We start from the raw sequence: 24,021 nt of genomic DNA, 5'->3' as shown, positions 1-24,021 counted from the left end.
CTACCTACAGACACCAGACTAGTGCCTCGATAACTACCACACTCACTTTTATCACCTTTCTTATAAAGTGGCTTAATTAAGGTTTCCCTAAAATCGTTAGGTACTTCCCCTTTTTCAACAATCATATTCATAATCTTCAATAACTTATTTCTAACCTCAGAGCCACCATATTTAAGAAACTCATTTACTACCCTATCAGCACCTGGAGCCTTATTATTCTTTAAACCTTTTAGTACTGTTGCTAAATCCTCCTCACAAAACAAATCTTCCTTCACATCCAAGGTATCACAAACTTTTTCATTTTCCTCTATATTTTTTCCTGCAACTCTATCTCGGTTAAGCAAGTTCTCAAAATGTTCGGCCCATCTCGCTTTAGCTTTTTCCTTATCGATAATTTCCTATCGATAATTCCCCATTCCTATCTTTAACTGGGACAAGTCCGGATTGACTACTACCTCTCTATTTATTAACGTGCCAGTACAATATTTTACTATTATGCCGTTTAGCTGCATCTTATAAATCCTCGGCAATTTTATCCATGGCCTCCACTTCACACCTCCTTAGTTCATATTTCAATGCTTTCTCCACTTTCTTTACATTTCTTTTGTTTTTATGCGATCTATCACTCAGATAATTCTTGTACAAGTCCTTTCTCCTTTCTATTAAGCATAAAGCTTTTTCACTAATATTCTTAGCTGCAGTTCTAGCTTTCTTCCCTAATACACCTTCAGCAACTTCAAAAATTATGTTTCTAAAATTATTCCAACCATCTTCCACATTAGCAAATTTTAAACTCTCAAGTTTAGTATTCAACTGTTCCTGGAAAGTTTCTATCACATTCTCATCCTGGAGTCTACTAACATCATAACTTCCCGGGAGGTAATTACCCTTCCGATATTTCAGCTTTAAATTAACCCTTGACACTACTAGATGGTGATCTTTACTTTTAACATCAATAGCAGCACTCCTATATACCCTAGTATCTTGTATTGATCCTGCCAGTCTTCGGTTTTCTATAACATAATCAATAAGGTTTGCTGTCTTACCATCACGTGATGGAATATACCAAACACCGTATTGGTTATAACTAGATTGTTATACCTAGAAAGTTGCAAAAGTCTGTATCCATTACCGTTTTCTTTTCCTACACCAAATTTACCTAAGCTGGGATACCATCTATACTTATTTCTACCAACCTGGGCTTTAAAATCTCCCAGTAATAACATCATATTTCTACCTGGGACCTTGTCTATTTGCTCTTGTAACTGTAAGTAAAATTCATCTGAGTCACTAGTATCTCCATCAGTCGGTTCTACAGGGGCGTATACTACTATAACTGATACCCTGAACATTCTAGTCATAAAATGAGCAATTAGTATTCTATTATTAATACCTTCCCAGCCTAAACAAGACTTAGCAGCTTCCTTATTCATCACGAGGCCTACTCCCTGTCTATTTACCCCATCCTTCCTGCCTGAGTAAACAAATTCTGTATCACCTAATTCCTTGCCTCCTACCCCTGGGATATGAGTTTCTGAAACTCCTAATAAATCCAGTTCGAATCGTCTGAATTCGTCAGTCAAAATGTCGATACGATAGTCATTTTTTAATGTCGTAACATTCCAAGTTCCAATTTTCATGTTCTTTAAATCATTGAAATTATTTTCGCCTCAGGAAAAGCAATGACCCCGGATACCAGTGCAGGACGGGGATCACATATCTTCTCAAGTCTACACCAAAGTGCTTAAGCCAGCTTAGAACCGGAAAGCAAGAAGTCCCTAGGACCCCCATGAATGGAGGCTTTGTGAAATCATGGACTCGCCCTGGTCACAACATGGTTTTCAGCACTTGTCAATGCTCCTCTATTAACAAGAGTTGAAATCTAGCACAGGCAATCTCAAGCCTATTACCTTTAACTAAATATATATTCATGGATACATATGTTATGCTATTACCGAGAGGCAACCCGTAATAGATAAATTAGCTAGGAAGAGGTTTTTCAGCCCAAAGACGCCCATCAAAACATACCAATCCCAGAAGAATTGTCCATTGTCCAATACCTTCTAGCAGCACAATACTTCGTTCTTTGCTATCAATTTTGACATGTTCTGACACTCGCTTTTGCGTGTCGGCTAACCCTACAATTCTTTGTTCTTCACTTTCATTTTGACACGTTCTGATTCCCGTTGTTGCTTGTAATTCTTACTGCTGCTTATCTTCTTATTGCATACTTGTTTTTGATGTCGTATATCTTCTAACCACAGATTTCTTTGTTCTTCATTTTCATTTTTAATTCGTTGTAATTTTCGCTGCCACTTATCTTTTAGCAGCATATTTCTTTGTTCTTCAAGTTTGTTGTTGACTCGTTGTAATTGTCGTTTTCGCAAGAATTCTAATCACATATTTCTTTGTTTTTTTTTTATTTTCGTTAATCTTTGCTTAAGAATTTTTTTCAATGCCCTTTGCCTTAGCTGCTTAGATTGGTCTTGTCACTTTTGAGTGTCTAGGTTTTTCATTTTCATTATTACATGTACAACTTTCAGGTTGTTCTCCTGATCTTGTCTAAATTGATGATCAAGTTTGTTCACTTTAAGTTTACGTTTTTGTCCTTTTTTGTCCATGTTTTGAGCTTAAGTCAATTTAAGTTTTTTCCCTATAGCTATTTTGAAATTGCTGAAAATGCCTTTTGAAATTTACATCACAAAATATGAATAAATGAATTTAAATGTTTCTAAGTTTTGTCTTATACGAGATAATTCTTCTAAAACTGTTTGAAAATCTAACTTCCTTGCGTCTAATTTCCTACTTTCAATCGACATAATTCCCGAACAATTTAATTTTTTTCTGATTCATAGCTGATATCAGATAGTTTTTTATTGGTTTTAACCTGGAAAATGATCTCTCTCCAAAAGCAACGCTTACTGGAATTGTTAAGAATATTTCTCAATTTCGAAAAAAATATGTTAATTTTGATGGCAGCGCGGGGCCCTTTCAAACGGGGGGCCCGATTGGTCCCAATCCTTCCAATCGCCCTTTATCTGGCTCTGATATAAGCATAGGATTGAAATCCAATAATTTCACAAGAGCCTTTTCACTAAATATCAATCTCAGATCACTGAGCCTTTCGTCGCGCATAGTTATTCTTAAATAGGTTTTAATCAGGCTTAGTGTAGAATCTCTCATTACTTACCGTTTTGATAGACAGAATAATGAAGAATTGCATAATTTTCAAAAAATTACATACAGATTCAAAGAAATCTTTTTGCTTATTAGCTAAAGAGTCTATTTATCTTCTCAGAAGATCCATTTGTGAGGCCAACAGAGTTGTGTCAATGCAAGCTTCTCTGTAATGTGCTGCCACACTAGCTAGTTGGCTAGTATTGATAAAGTGCAATGAATCAACATATAACGCAGATATTTGCTCTAACAGTATAAGACATTCATGAAGCAGCTTTCAAACTTCAAGCAGAATCTGTCTACTGCAAGAAAATTGATGTCATGACGTCACCAGAGGTTCGATACAGCCACCCTGTAAAAATACAAATTCTTTCTTTAAGTCCTGACCTATTTAGGTCGTTTTTGTGGCCAGTCATCGCTGTTCCAGTCATTATTGTTTTCCAACAGTAGATTTCGTTGTCCCTTCTGAAAACATTCTTAGTTGATCCTTTTACTACAGCAAGATTACTTTTTCCCAAAGTCTACACTTTTTTAAATTTTACAAAAGGTCTTCAGTGCGGCTGAACTTGCGAGAAAATCCTTTTGCTTTATGAAATATTTAATCAAAACCATCGTCAGTTTGCATTTCTATAACTTTATCTCGCGTACCTACAATAAAACCAGTAGCCCTAGAAAAAATTAGGTCTGCCTCCTGCAGCTGCTCAGACAGGAATCTCGGCACAAAATTTTTTTTCCGTTAGATGGAGTGTAAACATAAATTAAAATGTCTGAAGTCTAGTTGCGAGTCCGTGGGCCTGAGCTGCCGATTCTTCGTCACTAGATGTTCTGGTAATTGATAAAACGGCCAACATACGGTTGTATCTATTCAGTACTATGTTAACTGATCTATTCCAGTATGCCCATCTTGTAGTAGACGATTTCTCCAGCTGAAGAACAATTATGCCATTGGCTTTCTGAGCATCAACAACCTGTTGATAGCGTCTATTGCTATTTGCAATAAAACAGTACAGTTCTTGAAGAATGGAGATGAAAGATGCCATTCATCTCTAGTTCTGAATGGAATCCCTTGACACAAGGTTGAGTCTATGAGCATGGCAGTTAAAATTTTTACTATAAATTGTATTCGGCGCAATTGCTTTAATACAGGCTTGCCCATCTGAAAAATGGCCGTTCATGATAATGGCTTGGTATTTTCAAAGAAAAATTGAGGAAACAACAAATTTCCACCCCCTCTGGATGTTGAACGGTAAAGTTGCCCCCCCCCCCTCCCTCAATCATAAACTTTATTGAATTGACTCCAGTTAATAGGTCTGAGTTTTTCTTTCAATGCTCTGGCTGTTCTTGTATAGCTCTTATTTTTAATTTTTTTTTTCACACTTTTCTCACTTTTTCATATAAGTATATTCTAGCTAAGTCCCCCCCTCCCTGTTGATAAAGTCTTTCGTTAGTGAAGTCAAAATATTTGGTCTTTGATTGTCGGTACAATTTCTTTTTAACTCTCTTATTAAAAAATATTGTCCTTTTTTATATTCTCATTTTGTTATGATCTTTGGTGTGTGAGATTAAGCACCGTCCTTCATAATTGTTATCTAAATCCACATATATACAACAACCATCCTACTTACATAAATTCTATTCTTTTGCACGGCAAAATTTTTTCGCTGTGGCCTTGAAGGTCACCAGATGACTTGTCTTTCGTATTGGAACCGATATTATTTACCTTATATAGGGAGCAAAATTTCTTATTACAAAAGAAGCTCTATTCGCATTTCTAATTTGATGTACTAAATTCGATGCTCCTCGTTTATTCGGACTGTGAGGACCACTATTAGTGGAAAAATATTTTTGAAAGAAGAGGGAAGTAAATTATTAAGAAATTTATATGTGAAAATACTAACTTGATAATCTCTAGTTTTTGAAATATCAAGAAGTTGATTCTTAGTCTAACATTCATTAATATTTTGAGTAATGAATATTTTAAGTGACAAAAGTTTAACAGCTTTATTTCGAATATTTTCAATTTTTTATAACATGACACAGAATTAATTACCCATATAATATACACATAGGAAATATACTATTAAAAAATAGCAGGATAAAATAATCTAAGAATCTTCTTTGAAACTAAGTTTTTAACTCGGCGAAGCACTCCCAGAGATCTTGACAATTTCGAAGCTTTAATATCAGAGTGTGTTTTCCATGATAGATTTTCACCAATCATAAAACCAAAATACTTTGTTCCCCTTGCTATTTTTGTTTAATTGCCATTTACTATTAGTTATAAGTTAGTTTCAACACTAGATGCCCGAGAAAATTAAATGTGAATAGTTTTGTATAATTTAATCTCTTAATATGAAAATATGCCCAGTTAATAAACTCAGCAACGCCTTTGTCATTTAACCAAAAGGTAGATTAATTGATGGTACAGCAATAAGTAAAAGAGTATCATCCGCAAAAAAGATTATACCAGCCTCTTGCAAATAATACTTAATTCGATCAGCAAAATAAGAAAAAAGAACCTAGTTTAGACCCTTGGGGTACACCCCATGTTATCCCATTAGCTACAGAAGTTGAATACCCGTTCACCACGATTTGGTTCCGGGCACTAAAGTAAGATTTAAACCATAAGAAGCTCTTTCCAGTCACACCGATTTTATCCAGTTCAAGTAACGATCTTTTATGATCAATTGTTTCAAAGGCTTTCTTTAAATCTAGGAATAAGGCAGCTGAAATTAGACCCAATACGCACGCCTCATTTACCCAATCCATAAGCTTGATTGCAGTCTTTTCGGTTGATAGTCTTTTCCTGAAACCAAATTGAGTGTTTAATTGAAATGGAAAAATAGAAATGGAAAGAAAAGGAAAAATAGAAATGGGTCATTTATTTGAAGGGTCATCTCTCTTACCACCGTTGTGTAACCTTGTGTAACGTTGTGCGACCTTCGAAGCTTCCGAGAAAATCTCATTTTCCATTGATTTATTAATCAAATGACATAGAATAGGTGACAATGCAGTAAAAATTTTTTGGGGTTATCCTCCTTAACCGCTTCATGGGGGCAAGGGAAAAAAGAACTCGTGAAAATAAAGCCGGTTTCCGTCCTGGTAGAGTCTGCATTGAAAATATTTTTGCACTCCGCCTTATTATTCGGTAGTTTGAAAGGTATAATTTGCCCCTGATTCTGATATTTCTATACTTCATTTCCACCTTCGACTCGATCACTCGCCAAACACTTTAGAACTTTGTTGAAAATGATGGAATGCGTCTAAAAATTTTTGAACTACTTAAAGCATACTACAAGGGTTCTGTGAGCCGAGTTCGAGTTTACGGAGAAGAGACTGAAGAATTTCCAGTTGAGTTTGGAGTAAAACAAGGCTGCGTCCTGTCTCCGACTCTGTTTAACTACTGTATTGATTGGGTGCTTGAAAATGCACTGTTTTATCATCCAGGAGTTCAGATTGGACAGAACCTTTCACTTGGAGACCTTGAATACGCTGATGATGTCGCAATCCTCTCGGACCCAGAGAAAGCTCAAACTATGCTCGATGAGGTAGTTACTTGGGCAGATCGTATTGACATGAAAGTCAATACGGGGAATACAAAATTTATGACAATAAATCACACTGATCCTATTTCATTAACTGTAAATCAAGTACAGTTAGATCAGATCAACAGCTTCACATACCCTGGCTCCCAGCTTTTTACTGATGGATCTTCTGACGCCTATATGCAACAGCGATTACAGAAAGCACAGACGGTCTTTGCTTCCCTTAGAAAACCGTTGTGTAACTGGCGTGAAGTTAGCGTAAGAACTAAAATTCGAGTCTACCTGGCTTTGTTTCAAATAATCCTTCTTTATGGATACGTAACTTGGTCAGTAAAGCGAATATAAAAATCCGCTGACGGTGTCTGAGCATACCATTCCGCGTAGCATTCTCAGTATACATCTGAGTGATCACAAATCAGGCGTGGATATACGACGAATCTGTAGTATCAAGAGAGACGTTGCCATCACGATCAAGGAGCGTCGACTGAAACGATTAGGCCATGTCTTGCGGAGACCACCAGTGTACTTGCCTCGCCAAATCCATCTAGCTGAGCCACTTAGCTTTCGGAAGAGACGCCAAGGAGGACAGCGGAAAAGCTGGTGGAACTTGGCCAAATCAGACATTGAACCAATTAGGGGGTTCAGAAAGTTTGGTCACAGATGGACAACTCATTGGATCCCATTTGCAAAGCAGCTGGCAGAAGACCGCATTGCGTGGTTCAAAGAGGTCTCGAAGATCCTTGATACCGGGCAAGGTGGAAACGCCTAATTCCCGCTACAAGTACAAGTAATAGAATAGGTGTTATAACTGACTGAACCAATTTGGTAATTATCAGGGATATACCATCTACACCACTTGAATTCGATTGCAAACTTTCCAAGTCAACCTTTTCGTCACGAAGATTGAACTAATCTAAATTTCACATAGGAATATAAATGTTTCATATGAAATCATATAAACAGCTTGAAAAAAAGTGAGCATTATTATCAACGCTAAGCACTTGGCCCAAGTCGATCTGGGGTGTTGATTGCTGGGGGGAATGCCCTCCTAGATTTTAATCTTTTTGGTATTTTCATGGAAAAACCCTTTCCTCAGGTTTTTTAATTGAAACACAACAAGTTAATGATGACCCCCCGCCACGAGGTTTGAAAAATAAATTTTAGCCAGCCCCCTACATTTTCATGAATTCACGCACCTAATATCGATTTCATTATTTTTGTACAAAGTAAGAATTGTTTGTATAACACTAAACATCTATTACGCTAGAATGCAAGTATAAGACTGACATATAGTCTGAAATAGTCTTAATAGCAGTCCTTACAATTGATTTGATTCAGCTTTACCAACACAAAAGTTTTTCAGAGCAAGTATACTTTTGGAATCGATTTTTGGTCTTCTTTTATACTTCGACGACTCTGCCACATTCTTCGTTAACCCTAATTTTTGCCTCCTTTTTTTTAAAAGAAAGGAAGTCGATTCCGTCTCACACCAGCGAAATTGCTGATCTTACTGCAAACTCTATGAGTACATTCCAGCTTCGACCAAAAATATGATAATATTTAATAAAAATTTAATTTTTCCTTCCACGGCAGGGCGAATTAATTGCTGGAACGATTTTAAATTAGCTTCATATTAAATTATTGTGAAAACGGTTAACTAGCGTCACTAGTGATAGGGTTGCCAAAACTTTTAGGGACAAAAGTGTCCAAATCAGCCAAAAAAGGAAACTTTTAATGTCCCTCTAGAAAATTAGCCAAAATACAGGGTTGCCACTGTGAATGTTCAAAACCTGTGAAAATAGTGCCAAAAAACCTGTGACATTCGTCCTTCTTAGTTCTGCTACCTAGCGGTCTGTTAGCTACACAGTTCATATAATTATCCAGTAAGCTTATCGCAGATCATTTCTGGTCTTCGTTCTCGGTGCGAACAAAAAGCTCCTCCCACTTCTTTCTGCATTAGCGGGTTAGTCTGTTTCCGATTGTTTCCAACAAAGTGCATTATTCGTAATAGCGGGTTTCCACTTGTTTCCGATTAGATCACTGTCTGACTTGTCTACCCGTGAAAAGATCTGATGCCGCCTATGTTTCTATCTGCAAAAACGTTCTCTGGAGCACTCGCACCTTGGTCCGGGTTTTTATAATGGGTGAGTTAGGGAAAGATCATACTGGATAATTATATAAACTGTGGTTACCTGCATGAGTTCTGCAGGTATTTTCAGTTTTGACATTAACGCTACCTATAAATTATGTTTAGTGCTAGTTCAATTTGAAGAGATAGCAGAAAAAAATCGTCATGAGAATGTCAACAGAGCGAAATTTCATATCGATTATTGATACCGCTACCTATCTTAGTCGAAAAGTAAAGAACCAATCATAGATTCATTTTCACTTCGGCATTTTCATAAGTTATGCGAAAAAGATGCGAGTCGTTGAACTTGGGTAGCTATTAAGGTTTTTTGGGTGCGACAAGGTCCGAACGGCTTTAGCAACGAAATGTCTAATTTCACATGCATGGTATTAAAGTTAAACAGAATACGTCGATCACCTTAACCACTGAGCCAACTGATTGGTTCAGTGGTTAAAATCGCTTAACAACTCCTCTATCTTGCCGTTATCTGAACATTTATAAGTAGCCCTGAGCAAAAATGACGTTTTCGAGAACTAAAAGAGTGAGAAGACAAGACTGATTGAAATAATTCGCTTGAGTTATACACGATAGAAACTGGCGACGAGCGTTTGACAAAAAATCACAGCTGAAGGTATAGAATATAAAACAGAAACATTCGCTAGCGGCTATAAATAAAATTGAGCCGCAACACAGCTTTTCTGTGTAGAAAATCCTTTCTTTCTATGACAGCAGTGTAATAATAGCCATATGCACACGGCTACACGCCACAGGGATTTACGCGGAACACGCCAGAAGGGAATAGCCATTCACTTCTTCTTTCCAGCCTTGGTGACTTTGCCACCAGCAGTAGGTTGGTCCTTAAAGTTGACTGACTTGATAACAAACGTCAACCGTAAGATAGAAGAAAAAGATAGATTCAATAGTTCTAGTATACCACATTGGTTAAGACTTTAGGTCCTATTCCTATTCGATTGACAAATGATGTTCGCGCAGGGCGCAAAAACATCTAAGAAAAATCCCCAAGACGTTACCAAAGCTTAAAAGTAAAGTAAAAACTAAAAGCAGTCGTATTTATCAAAAAAAGAAAGAAATAAAGACATTTGGTTTTTTATTTGGAAAAATGTCCAGTGTCCTTCTTTTCAAAAAGCTGCCTTTTTAGACCCAATAGTGTCCCGGTGTCCCAAAAAGTGAAAAAGTGTCCAAAAGCCACTAAAAGTGTCCATTTGGCATCCCAGTAGTGAATTAATTTCTGCACAATCATTATCAAATGGGTAAAAATGGAGGCAAATGACCAAATCTATGAGAATCAATAAGTATTACGGCATTAACACCCATATCTTATTTATTAATCATATTTTAATAACCGTTATGATGTGTATTCAGGCATTAGGTAAAAATGGTTCCTGATTCGCAGTTAATTAGAATTAAATTTTAAGCATATACATATTCAATTAAAATTTCTACCTGGAAGGTACTCTAGAATACGAAAAACTTTTGTTGCTTGAGATTCAATATCCCCTTCCTCGGTCATCTCTTTCGTAGTTACTGCAGAGAAATAATTCAATTCGCCTTCCTTCATTTACACTTATAGGTCAGTGGATTTGCAACAAATTTTTGATGGCCTATTTGAGCCAGAAGTGTCATGGTCCATTGTGCTATGGTCCATTTGTAGCAGCAAAATAGGCGATATTTTTCAATATTTTGCTCGATCAAAGCAGGGTGAATTTTTAAGTCAGTTGTGGAAGTGCAAAAGAGGTCGACCAAGAAACAACTTACAAAGGCGGTATGACTGAAACCTGAAGATCTGTCTCTTCAGCCATAGTGGAAGACTCACGGCTACCGTTCAGCTCTGAGATACCTTCCAAGGTTTCATAGACACTATACAAATCATTCCTAGCTGAAGAGGATTTAAGGTAAGATCTTGTGTCTGACCAGCTCTCTCGAAACCCTTAAAGATTCTGCTCGAGGATCTTGTAAAAATCCTATGTTCTGGACCTACCTTAAAGAACAGAAGTTTCCTTATTTAAACTATGCATCCAAGGAAATTTGATTCATCCATCAAATGTGTTAACTTAATTTCATCTTTCAAAAAGTCTTTAGCATAGAAAAAATCTCGGAGGTGAGATCTCCTTTTCCTCCTTGAAATTTTGGCAATTTGAGCTGCCTTCTTTTTAGAGAATTAAAATGTCTATCAGGGAATTATTTTTGATTTAAGACCGGAGCCTAATCTACATGTAACTTACTTAATGTATTCAATATAAATAACCTAGAGAAAAAAAGAAAAATATTCCTTTGATGTGTATATTATTATCCAACACCATCTCTTAAAATTCGGCTTCTACTGGGAAAGGTTCGCTCTTTGGTTTGATAATATGCAAATTTCGTTTTAATTATTCATGTACGGTGAGCCAAAATAAAAGCTGCATTAACTCAAAAACGTTCAGAAATTAAATAAAAAACAAGTTTTTTTTAACTGAAAGTATGGAGCGACGTTAAAACTTAAAACGAACAGAAATTGTTCCGTATATGAAAGGGACTGCCCCTTCCTCAACCCCTTGCTCTTTATGCTAGTTTTTTATTGTTTTACAAACAAAGTTGTGACTCAGAGCCAAACTTTAGCGTAAAGAGCGAGGGGCTGAGAAGGGGGTAGCCCGTTTCATATACGGAATAATTTCTGTTCGCTTTGTTTTAATGTCGCTCCTTACTTTCAGTTGAAAAAAATGTTTTATTTTTATTATTTAATTTCTTATCTTTCTTTTAAATAATGCTGGGAAATCCGGCATCCCCTTCATAGCAATGTCCCTCCCCCATGAAAACTTCCTCCATGGAAAGATCTTCCCACGTGAGACCAGAACAAACCCGACCGCCCCCCCCCCAACGACCGAAAAAAATCCCCCCTGAAAACTTCTGTATACATCCCAGTAACGAATGCTATATGTAAACATTGGACAAAGTTCATAACTTCTAGACCTTCCCCCGTTGACTGTGGGGGATTAAGTCATTCTCAAAGACATGGTTATTGTATTTTGCGACCATGCTGAACAAAATTGCTATTTCTAATTTTTGATCGGATCACTTTGGGAAAAAATGAGCGTGGGAGGGGGCCTAGTTGCCCTTCATTTTTTTGGTCACTTAAAAAGGGCACTAAAACTTTTAACTTCCGTTTGAACGATCCCTCCCGCGATACTCTAGGACCATAGGTTCGATACAATCACCCCTGGAAAAAAACGAACAAAAAAACAAACAAATTAGCACGCATCCTATCTTTCTTATGGCAAAAAATACAAAATTCCACATTTTTGCAGATAGGAGCTTGAAACTTCTGTAGTAGGGTTCCCTGATACGTTGAATCTGATGGTGTCATTTTCATCAAAGTTCTATGACTTTTAGGGGTTGTTTCCCCCTTTTTTCGAAAATAAGGCAAATTTTCTCAGGCACGTAACTTTTAATCAGCAAGACTAAACTTTATGAAACTTATATATTTAAAACCGGCATAAAAATCTGAATCTTTCGATCTATCTATTGGTATCAAAATTCTGGTTTTAGAGTTTCGGTTACTATTGAGCCGGGTTACTCCTTACTTACAGTTCGTTACCACGAACTGTTTGATTTTTTGTTTTTATTCTGTTTTGAAATTATATTTTTTTCTTTTTTTAAATTGCAGGTATTTATCGTAACCCATATTGGGTTACGATATAGTTTTAACATGTTTCTAATCAGGGTTGCCACTTAAACGAAATTAACGGTAATTATTTCACTTTTCAATGCTGAATGTGGCTTATTTTGATACAGACGAAATATTCGTCTGTTCGCTCTTCTTCTTCGTCCTACAAGGCTTGGACCCGATGTTTTACAAAATTCACTTCTTTGGTTTTAAACTTAATAAGTAGTTACACGAAATCTCAATTTGAGTCGGCGGGATGACAATCATATAAATAATTACAAATGCTACACTATCGTTCCATCATACTAATGTCCTTACAAAAAGAATAAGAAGAAAAAAACAAAGCGCAATATAAAAACACTTTTTCTATGCAATTATTTTATCAATTAAATTTAATCCTTTGAAAAGCGAAGAATAAACTGCCTTAGTGGCTAAAAAAATTACTGAAATTTATAAGTTTGTGTTTTCTATTGCATTGTTATTTTTTTTTGGGAGAAATACAAGTTTTGCAAAATTTGATTGTGAAAAGCCATTTTCAAAATAAATATTATTTCATCCTCAGAATCCACTTCTTCTGCAATAAATTCTATACTGTTTTTTGGTTTTAAATTTTGTTATTTGTGAATATTAATATTCTTACGTCAGTATATTTTCTTTCTTTCAAGTATCAATGCTCTATTCATTTTTAGTTTTTCTATGTTGTGATGGACTTAAGACCCCGATTTTGCAACAGCAAAGGTTATACGATCGTATATATTTACTTTAAGATATTTAAATTCTTAACACTTTGTAATAAAGGCTGCCAAACTGGCACTCGAAATATTGGAATTTTTCTCTTTAAATTCATTGCATTAGGAGTGTTAGTGACACCAATTCTTTCCGAACATAAAGGTTACGACATGGTTTTAACAAGTTTTTAATATATGTCAATAAAGAAAGGAAAGGAGAGAGGAGAGAGAAAATCAAGAGAGAGTGAGTGAGAGAGAGGGAGAGAGAGTGAGAGAGAAAGAGAGAGGGAGGGAGAAAGAGAGAGAGGGAGAGAAATAGAGAAAGTGAGAGAGAGGGAGGGGAGGGAGAGAGAGAGGGAGAAAGTGAGAGGGAGGGAGAGAGAAAGAAAGAGGGGGAGGGAGAGAAAGAGAGTGAGATGGAGGGAGGAAGAGAGACAGAGGGAGAGAGGGGAGTGAGAGAGAGGGAGGGAGGGAATGAGAGGGAGGGAGGGAGAGAGTGAGAGAGGGGGAGAGAGAGAGAGAGGGAGAGAGAGAGAGAGAGAGAGAGAGAGAGAGAGGGAGAGAAATAGAGAGAGTGAGAGAGAGGGAGGGGAGGGAGAGAGAAAGAGAGAGGGGGAGAGAAAGAGAGTGAGAGGGAGGGAGGAAGAGACAGAGGGAGAGAGAGGGGGAGTGAGAGAGAGAGTGAGGGAGAGAGTGAGAGAGGGTGAGAGAGAGAGAGAGGGAGAGAGAGAGAGAGAGAGAGAGAGAGAGAGAGAGAGAGAGAGAGATGGCAAGGTATAAACTGAATATACGAACTATAAAACAACAGTTCTAATATATTCTTTTCGCTGTCCTATAAGAACTCTGTATGAAATGCGACAAAATAATTTATTAAAAAAAAAAAAAAACAGAAAAAAAACTCATTCGATTCTAGGAAAGACTGACCATATAATACAAGCAGAATTTATAAGAATTTAAATCAGACTAGTTTGATTGTTGGAAAATGAGGATGAACAGAAAAGTCAAACTCAGGGGGAAATTTACAGCTTTGTTTATGGCCACCAGACACAAGTTTCATGACAACATAATTGACTTTACATACTCGTAGTAATGAAGCCACCTAAAAAAAAGAAACAGAATAAGAAAATTATTAAATCAAAAAGATAAATAGCCAATATAAAAGGAATGTTATATTGAGTTGTGTACATCTTCTGAGTCAGATTTTCACTTTGAACCGATCGGTTAAGTTCATTTGTCTGCATCTCGTCGATTTCCTAAGTGAGAAAGGACAAGTATGCGTGTTTCTTGAGTATATCGTATTTTTATATATCCCTTTTCTCTATTTTTAATCAACTGATCTACCTCGTTATAGCTTCGATTAAAGAGATTAAAGAGTAATTTACCGGGCAGTAAGGATTGAAATAAATGCAATTTCTGAGTCAGATCTTCATTCTGAATCGATTGGTGAAGTTTATTTGTCTACATTCCGTTAATCAATTAACCGAGAAAGGATAAAATATGAGTTTTTTAAAAATGGTGTATTTATGAAATCTTATCTTTTTCTCTATTTTTCAGTCCAACTGATCTTACTCGTTATAGCTTCGATAAATGGAGTGAAAAAATGATTGATTGAAATATATACATCCTCTTGAGTCAGGTCTTCTTTGTGAATCGATTGATGAAGTTTATTTGTCTACATTCCGTTAATCAATTAACCGAGAAAGGATAAAATATGCGTGTTTTTGAGAATGGTACATTTATGTTATCTATTTATCTGAAAAAGAGCAGAAATAAAGTTTTATAAGACGTTAGACCTAAATCAATGAACATAAAAAAAAAAAATAGAAAAAGAACAGTAATCACAAAAATAAGTGCAACGTTGCCAACTCCTAAGCTCTAAAAAAGGCTAAAGTCTCATTCGGGCTTTATGAAACATAAATTCACCTTTTCGCTTTCCTCATTGTAAAAATAAAAATATAAACATATTTTACTGGTTATAAAAACTGATTTTACTTATTATAACTTCAACTAAAAGGATGCATAATCTACCGTACAACAAGGGAAAAATAGTAAAGTGTGACATATACATTGTCAAGACATATTTTATTTTAGATCGATTGGTGAAGATTGATCGTCCAGTATATTCAGCCAATTAATCAAGTCTAGGAGGATAAAAATTTGGTTATTTCTTGGATGTTATAAAATATATTTTTGAAATCTTGCTTTTCTTTAATTTTTTTTTTTTTAGTTCGCTTAAACTTACTCGTTTCTTCGACTGACTTCGACTAAAAGGACATCGAAAGTACTATAGCCCCAATATGGGGTTCATTATTACTTCGATCAAACAAATCTTCCAAATGATAATATTAACCCCTATGAAATACTGATTCTCGCTTGCATCTCACCCTTTAATATAAGGACGAAAAAGTATGTAATAACTGAAAATGAAAACATTGTTACTTCGATTGACTTCGACGTCGAGATTGCTTTTACCCTAATACGAGGTTCATTACAACTTCAACTGAACAAATCCTCCAAACGGTAAACGCGAGGTTCTCCTAGTAAATGTTCACATAACCCTCAAGGAGTATATATTCAAATACAACCTTATCAGATAGCGGTAGCAACAGTTGAGGGGGGGGGGCAATTGGAACCCTAAAGTCCTGTGAAATACTGATTTTTGCCCCCCCCTCTATATTAGAAGCAAAAAAGGATGTAGCAAGTAAAAATGAAATCATTTCAAAACCCTAAACAGAAATTTAATTCTGAGAAGAAATAACTATCTGAAATGGAATTCAAAGTTTTTTTTTTTTTTAACTTCAATAGAATTCCTCAGATAGAAGTTGAGATAATATCTAAGGATCTCATATAGTTAAAATGATACGAAGCTAAATTTGTTTAAACCATTATTTATTTAATAGTTATAATATATTTTTACTAATTATATCACTTAAATAAAGATTAAAATTGCAATTTTCAATATTAAAATTAATTCAAATAATTTTTACAAAATACACAATTAATAAGAATTTTCTACTTGTTATTTATTTGATAAATATTTATGCTAACAAAAACCCGATTATTTCAGCTACATGTCCGAGAGCTTTAATCAACAGAAAAAAACTAGACTTAACAGCTAAAATATGCAAGAAAATAACATAAAAGATATAGAACGAATTCTAATGTGTAAATATCCCAGAGAACCGAGTTTCCAGTTTCGAGTCAAATACTCCAAGCGATTCTTATAATTCGGTTGTCGAATAAATAGAGAGCCGACTAATCAGTCTTTCCGACTAATCTTGGGGGCAGAGGGACTTGGTCGAAAGTGTAAAATACATTAATTAATATGAAAATTAATGTGCAACATTTTAGTACAGATTTATCGATAGAAAGTTTGGGTTAGATTGTTATCGAGCCTACTAGATTGGCCTTAATTTAATTCTAATTAAGTGCAAGAGGTGGTTAGCTTACTTTCCTTCACTTTACAGGCATGGGCGTAGGGAGGGGGGGGCAGATGCCCCCCCCCTAGACCTTCAAATTTGCATTAGATATGACTGAAAAAGCAGATGGTTTGGAAAAAGCAGTTGATAAAACTCCATCACGCTATCGACTGCCCCCCCCCCCTAGACAATATGCTGCCTAATGCTGCCTACGCCCATATTTACAGGTTTTCGAAAGAGCAAAACAAAAGACCAAGAAATGTCTATATTTACTTATAGACCTTATTATATTTGTTGTGTAAAAAGATTATATCGATTATTAAATATAATAACTAAATTATTATATTAATATTATATATTTATTCACAGAACTAGAGCAAAGAATAACGATGAGGTTCAGCTAAATTTTTACGGTCAGGTTTCGCTCAGACAGTCGATCGGCTCAAACATTTCCACTGTCTCCCTGTGCTAAGTTTGAGCAATGAGCAACCTAATAAAGCAACAATGAGCAATCTATGCTTTTACCACTTTCTCACCACGACACTTCTGCTTTTATACTGCGGTAAATTTGAACAATCTATTAAATATCAGTTTTTCTAAATAAGTCAGGACAGAGGACGAATTTTGATTAAGTCTGTATGCTTAGTACGCAAAATAAGCTTATAAGATTAATTAAAACAAAATTATTAAATAGTTCATTAATATGCCAAGACAGTGGACAAATGCATAATCAAAATAGCGTACCTAATAAGATTGTGTAATAATACTATGTCAATATAATACTATAATAGGTATAAAACCTGGATTAAAAAAACATGTTCTGGAGAAAAAACGACTTTTGAATTGGTCTTTAAACAATGAATTTTGTGAATTAGTTTTAAATCATGATCAGAATGTCAATAGTTCAGCCTATTAGTCAATCGGTTTAACATTTCCACTATCTAAGTTTAATTAAGTCTAACTAAGTTCAAGTGTGCTATGCTTGAGCAACTTACTAAATCTATGCTTTTACCACTTTCTCACCATAAAACTTCTATTTTTCTACTGTGATGAATTTGAAAACTCTATCAAATATCAGCTTTTCTTAATAAGTCAGAACAGAAGACGTAAAATGACAAAAAGCGAATTCTGAATTAGCATATAGCTAATTAGCCTATATGAATTAGCCGTGAAACAATATAATATAATATTGAATATCAGTAACCATACCAGTTACTTTTCTATAACTTGATTATAAGCCAGTAACGAACAAAATAAGAAATTTGTCAAAAGTTACACGAAGAATTGAAAACAACTTGGGTTTGTCAAGACTTAAAAATATATTTCTAGACATAATTTTTTTTAGATTACTCCCCCCCCCAAGTCCAAATAGATTTCCCAACTAAAACATGTGCTTGTTTCCACATTTATGTATTAAACTCGTTATCAAGTTATTTCATTAAACTATTTTCACAATTACATTTAAAAAGCTATTTTTGTAATGGATCGTTAGAATAATTTTTGTTAATTTGAGTTAAGAGCTTAGGTATCTAAAAGACATTCATAGATTTATTTATAGTAATATTACATGCTATTTATCTAGTACATAATTCAGTCAAATCTTTAGTATTCAAAATTTGCCCTGGGCGCTCTAGCTGGGGGGGGGGGGCACTTTTATCCAAATTTTCACTTTGATTCGGCTTTTTTTGCTTATAATTGAGCCAGGAGGGGGGCTGTAATTAAACAAATTGTAACAAATCAAGTTTTCGAATAAAGCAAGAAATTGAATGAGATAAGTATAATTGTGTGAGTTATTTTTTGTAAGGAATCGTTATCGATAGCTTTATTTGTCGTTAGAATCAAGAGGTTAAGCATTTAAAAGATATTCCGGATCATTTTCCAGTGATGTTAAAAGATATTTATCTAGTACATATTTCTAGTTAATTGTTAAAATAATTTTATTTCTGATTAGAAGAAAGATTAGGTATTTAAAGACATTTATAGATTTATTGTTAGCGATATTAATCTAGTACATATTTTCAGTTAATCGTTAGAAATATTTTATTCCTCGTTAAAATAATATTATTTCTTGTTGGAATAAAAAGGCTAAGAATTTAAAACATGTTTATAGATTTATTCCTAGTGATATTAAAAGCTATTTATCAAATGCATATTTCTAGCTAATCGCTAGAATAATTTTATTCCTCGTTGAAACAGATTAGGTATTTAAAGACATTTAAAGACTCATTTCTAGTTCATATTCTATATAGATTTATAGTATATAAAAATAATAATAATAAAAAAAAAAACACATAAAAAAAAAAAAAAAACACATTCAAGTGAATTGTTGAATCCTACCTCATCGTCTGGATTCTGAACAGCTTCTAAAACAGTTTTCGCTTGACTGAAATGTTTACAGGCTGAGAGTGCCAGAATGGGTGAATGAGATTGACCGGGTATATCTGCCATACTCCTATAAGCAACTTCATAGAACTGAGCATATGGAACTGGAGGCGGAGTTGAAATACAAGCAAACGGACCAAACCTGTGCTCATATCGGACCTTTTCACGATCAAAGTGACTTAACGGCAGACTAATCTTTCCATCCGTTAAGAAACACATCACAGACTGAAAAAAAGGAGTATAATGAAAAAATAAAAGAAAATAAAAAAGTATAGTGAAAATTGGAAAGTATACTAAAAGTACATATTGAAAATAAAAACAATACAAACAGTGGATGCTTTATAGATAACAAATACTTCTTTTCCAGTTTCCAACCACAGATAACTGTTCAGAATTTCGTTTACAATTCTACGTCATTCTTACTATCGCGTGTCCCATGCCTTTTTCTTTACCTGTTGCGATTCTCACTTTCACTGGTTTTCTAATCAGTGCTTCATTTTCACCAATCAACCCCTTAAAAATTTTAAATGACCCGAAATTAGAACTAGCGTCTTTGTGAAATTACGCTTTTTTGTTATTGGACCTTTAACTTTTGCCTTGTCTTTGCTTGTCTTTTGTCATTATGAAAAACATAACGCCGAACCTTTGTCTTTTAACAGAGACTGATGGAGTATCAGGTTATTGGCTAACGTCCTTATAAACTTTAATGTCGTTATTTATAGCCATTTCATTGCATGGAGCTTTTATAAAATGTTATAAAACATTATAAATGTCAGCAAATGTTATAAAAACAACAATAAAAACAGTGGATGCGTTATAGATAACAAATACTTCTTTTCCAGTTTCCAACCACAGATCACTACTCAAAATTTGCATATCAAAAATAAAAACAGTGGATTTCCTACAAAATGTTCACGATACCCTCAAGAAGTATCTATCCAAATACAACTTTTTCAGATAGCAATAGTGCCAATTTAGGGGTGGAGGTGAGCAATTGACACCCTTAAATCTTGAAAATACCTTTCTTTTTTATACTCCTTAAAAAGGAAATGGAAAAAACCTCCCCCTAGATTGTGTAAATACCACTTTTTTTGTTTTCACTAAAAACACTTTCCCACCCCTTGCCCAGAAATTAACGAGATACATTTTATACAAGTGCCGATGTTTTTGTCGCACCCCAGAACTTGTTCTGGGGTGCAGGACTAGACATTCCAGGCATTTGGATCAACTCGTTTGAGATAATGAAGCTAGGACTCTTACTTTATTTTAACATTTGTTTAAAATGGACGCTAAAAAACGAAGTATGTTTGGTTCTTCCAACAGCATATTGATTCAGATTTGACAATCTTCAAACTCTATCCTAAGTATTCTACAGATCATTTATTGAGAGCATTCATTTTTATTGAGTCAAACTCACCAATTTCAGTAAGCATGAGAAAATACCAAAAACAAGACTTTATCTACAAATATTCCCTGGTTCAAAAGCTAACTAAATTAACTCGTATTAAGTAAATTCGGCTGTTTTTAGATTAAACTCTGTATATGAGGGGCATCACTCCTCCTCAACACCTTGCTCTTGACACTAAAGTTTTAATTATGTCCCAATTCTTTAAGAACGACTCCTGAAACACTATGTTCGTTTTATTAGAACAATAAAAAGGTGTTTTTATACGTACTAACATACTTTAGCGTAAAGAGCGAGGTGTTGAGGAGGAACAAACCCCCTCATATACGTAATAATTTCTGTTCGTTTAAGTTTGTTGCTCCTTACTTTCAGTTGAAAAAAACTTTTTTTCATTTAATATACAAAAGTAAGGACAAAAAATGATAGTTATTAAAAGAAAATTTGAAACTTAAAAAGAAAACAATTGCCGTTCTAGGTTATCGAATAAAATTAGTTTAGAAACTAAAAATTATTTCTAAGATGAAAAATTAAAAATCTTATTAACATAATTGGACTGCCCTGCATTTACTAGCTAAACTAGCTGCATTCACTAGCTTTTGTCAAATAATTCACTGTACCAGGTAAACATTTCGTTTTTTGAGTTTTTCGACGACTTTAAACGAATTCGCAGATTGGTTTAAAGGTGCATTGCCCTAGTATACTTAGTCATGGCTTAAAATTTCGAATAAATCAAAGTAAGATTAGCTGTGGGGTACAGTGGTAAGAATAATTTTTTTTTTTATATACTTTTACTGAAACCTAGTATCTGCGTTTTCAAATTTTCGAGAATATCCTATTAGGTTTAATTTAATTTTTCTTTTAAGAGTATAGAAATAGATGAAGATCCAGAATTCTATGAATGGGCTTTTATTCTCGTCTTTGCTGTCCATTTTCTGCTGGACGTGGAAAATAGGTTTTCTCGTTCTAGAATTTCTCTTGCTAGGTTTTTGAAAACCGTGGAAATTTATTATACCCCCAGTAGGTAGTTGAGCGTGTCTAAGAAAGAGTAGCAGTTAGAAAATTCTGATTACGCCACTTGATTCGCCGTAGCGAGAGAAGGAGGACCATCTTAGGCTAGAATGCCCGCCAAAATTTCTCAATTCAACTGAAATTGCTGATTTGTCACCCTACGACTTAAAATTAAAGAATAACAGGATTATGCTATGTGTTATTAGATATTTCAGAGGATATTTGCAACGAAACATGCCTGGTTGTTACAGAATTATATAAAAACCTAAAAGGAAGGAGGAACTGAATTCACGCAAGATTTCCTTAATTAAATGGAAATTGCTGATTTGCCACCCTATGACTTAAAACTAAAGAACAACATGATAATTATGCTAATACATGATTTAGATATTTCAAGGTTATATGCAGTGGAACCCGACTGGTTGTTGCTGAATTATATAAAACCCTAATTGAAGCAAAAACATAAATACTGGGGGAAAAGCTGAAAAAGACGTTTTTTCGGTATCTATGGCTTCATACGAAATTATACAAGATGATTAAATCCGAACAGCTAAAGCAAAAGGAATGGAAAAAATGCCCGTCGTAATAATGAGCAAAAATGAAGCACATCAAGATCTGCGGTAAGCAGACACGCGATAACTAGCATCACAAAGAATCACAAATAAAAATGATGGACAACGGAATCAGCTGTAAGAAGACAAACGCAAAAGAGGATCACATGGAATTGTGAACGAAATCTACGGTTATAAGAGAAGAACAGCGAGAATCACAACGAATCTAGAGGCAATTCAAATCGTATGATTAAGCGAAGGATAAATACGAAGGAGAAATTGAATTCATACCATAATTTCTTAATCCAATTAAATTTTAGCCAGGGGACAGAAGATTCACAAACTAAATCGTTAGTAACTGCCAGCTCCATCACATTCAATATCTTTCTTTCATTTTTAACTCTGTTGCCTGTTATTTAATTGTTCTCTCACTATTATTATGGACTCAAAAATGTGAATTCAACCCGTCATGGCCTGTTACAGATTTATTTTGCGCCATAAATCTTATTCTTATTTAAATGTATAAAGGACAGTGAAAATTTGATCTTTGGAAATGATTATGTGAAAAACTTACACTTTCAAACCCAAAATTTTTAATATAAAAGGTCTCCATATGCAGTTACCCAGTTTTTGGTAGTAGTGGGGGTTAATTAAAAAAAAAAAAGAAACATGAGAAAAAAATCAGCAAAAAATAAACTAAAAACAACCAACACCTTAAGAAGCTATAGCTTTCCTTTGAAGATATAGTTGTCTTTGGGATTCAACTGATTGCTAATGTATTAATTTTTACTGACAAAAAAAAGTTATTAATTTAGCTAATTAGTTCTGCTTATTTTTTTTCACGGTTGAACATTGCAACAGTGACACACATTTGGTACTGCTCTAAAACTTCATCATTCTGAAGTAGCCACAAGAAAATTACGGTTCTCAGGTGTGATTCGACCTAAGATGGCTCTAGATACATTAAGGCGAGCGATATATGAACCTTCACATTTGTGAGAGCTATATTAATGAGTAGATTAAGAATTAAACATGACTATGGACAATGACGGAACCCCTTCACTCATGTCCATAGTTATGTTTACTTCTTAATTGAATTCATTAATATAGCTCTCACACCTCTGGATTTTCCTTTAAATTCTCATACTGATACTAAATTCTTATATCTTCAATAAAAACTGGAATAAAAGTTTTATTTTGTGAAAACTTGTTCTCGTGAATTTTTAGTTAACACAATATTTACTAACAATCTCTTCTGGTACGGAACAGAGAAATGGTTGGTATATGAGAAAAGACTAAGGTTCCTATATGGCTTCCTCACATAAGAAATAAGCAATTATAACTCTTAAAATTCAAAACAAGCATTACCTTATAAAGACCACCAGAAATATGCTGCATTGCCTGGTACATCATCATCTCTCTCAGATAAGGACGGCACTTCTTCTTCTTCTGCTTTTGGGGAGCACCCTTTCCATGGGCTTTAGAAGCACCACGACCACTACGTTGGTTTTGAGCCTCGGCGTAGTTCTCGTGATCAGATAACATATTTTCAGCCCGTGATAAGGCGGATATTAGCCAGCCAAAAAGAAACTCATACATGTACCTAGGAAAGAGAAAGATGTAAGGCCAAGATTTTTTTTTATTCTTCGAAATTAAACACAAGGAAAGTCAACCTCTTTTTAATCAACTTTGTCAACCTAGAATTCTTAGAGAATAATCTTTAAGAATAAGTAATTTGATTAAACTTTCAAGGGCTAGAAAGGTTAAGACTAATCTGTTAGAATAGAACAGATTAATTAAGAATAGAATAGACTAATCAAATAGATCGAATAAAAAGGTAAAGAATACGGCATTGGACTTTACAATCCCTACCGGCAGTGCTGATCTCCGTTTCTTGACCCTTCAGCCTGGAAGTGCAATGAGGGGTTGGGGTATCGAATAGAATAGAAAGAAAACTATAATAATATATTAAAAACAGGATAATCTATAAGAAAAAGTGGTCGTCCCGGAATGA

The 24,021-nt window shown here is 34.8% G+C and overlaps 2 protein-coding genes across 2 annotated transcripts in view; one reads left to right on the top strand and one right to left on the bottom strand.

Moving 5' to 3' along the window:
• Window positions 1-4,356: 4,356 nt before the first annotated feature.
• LOC148942563 (uncharacterized) lies at window positions 4,357-7,491 on the top strand. The gene is made up of 3 exons (XM_089102303.1): window positions 4,357-4,423; window positions 6,625-6,980; window positions 7,090-7,491. Exons 1-3 carry the CDS (start codon window positions 4,357-4,359, stop codon window positions 7,489-7,491), a joined length of 825 nt encoding a protein of 274 aa, XP_088958429.1.
• Window positions 7,492-14,104: 6,613 nt separating this feature from the next.
• Naa35 (N-alpha-acetyltransferase 35) overlaps window positions 14,105-24,021 on the bottom strand; it is an 85,614-nt gene continuing 75,697 nt past the window's right edge. Inside the window, exons 10-12 of the mRNA XM_089102178.1 lie at window positions 23,376-23,610; window positions 18,999-19,268; window positions 14,105-14,341 (exon numbers count right to left, since the gene is read on the bottom strand). Coding sequence (XP_088958304.1) covers window positions 14,201-14,341; window positions 18,999-19,268; window positions 23,376-23,610 — 646 coding nt within the window. The 3' untranslated portion in view covers window positions 14,105-14,200. The remainder of the gene's footprint in view (window positions 14,342-18,998; window positions 19,269-23,375; window positions 23,611-24,021) is intronic.

This window comes from Artemia sp. Qi Xiang Cuo, chromosome 16 (genome assembly GCF_049724085.1).
Source record: "Artemia sp. Qi Xiang Cuo chromosome 16, ASM4972408v1, whole genome shotgun sequence".
NCBI classification, from domain to species: Eukaryota; Metazoa; Arthropoda; class Branchiopoda; order Anostraca; family Artemiidae; genus Artemia; species Artemia sp. Qi Xiang Cuo.
The sequence above is the reverse complement of the archived record's forward strand: the minus strand, read 5'-3'. Positions and strand labels throughout refer to the sequence as shown.

Excerpts from the sequence above, each read along its gene's own strand:
- LOC148942563 (XM_089102303.1), top strand. The coding sequence starts at position 4,357 with ATGGCTTGGTATTTTCAAAGAAAAATTGAGGAAACAACAAATTTCCAC. Across the intron at positions 4,424-6,624 it reads CCCCCTCTGGATGTTGAACG|GAGTTCAGATTGGACAGAAC; the intron begins GTAAAGTTGCCC and ends TTTATCATCCAG. Across the intron at positions 6,981-7,089 it reads GTAACTGGCGTGAAGTTAGC|CATACCATTCCGCGTAGCAT; the intron begins GTAAGAACTAAA and ends ACGGTGTCTGAG.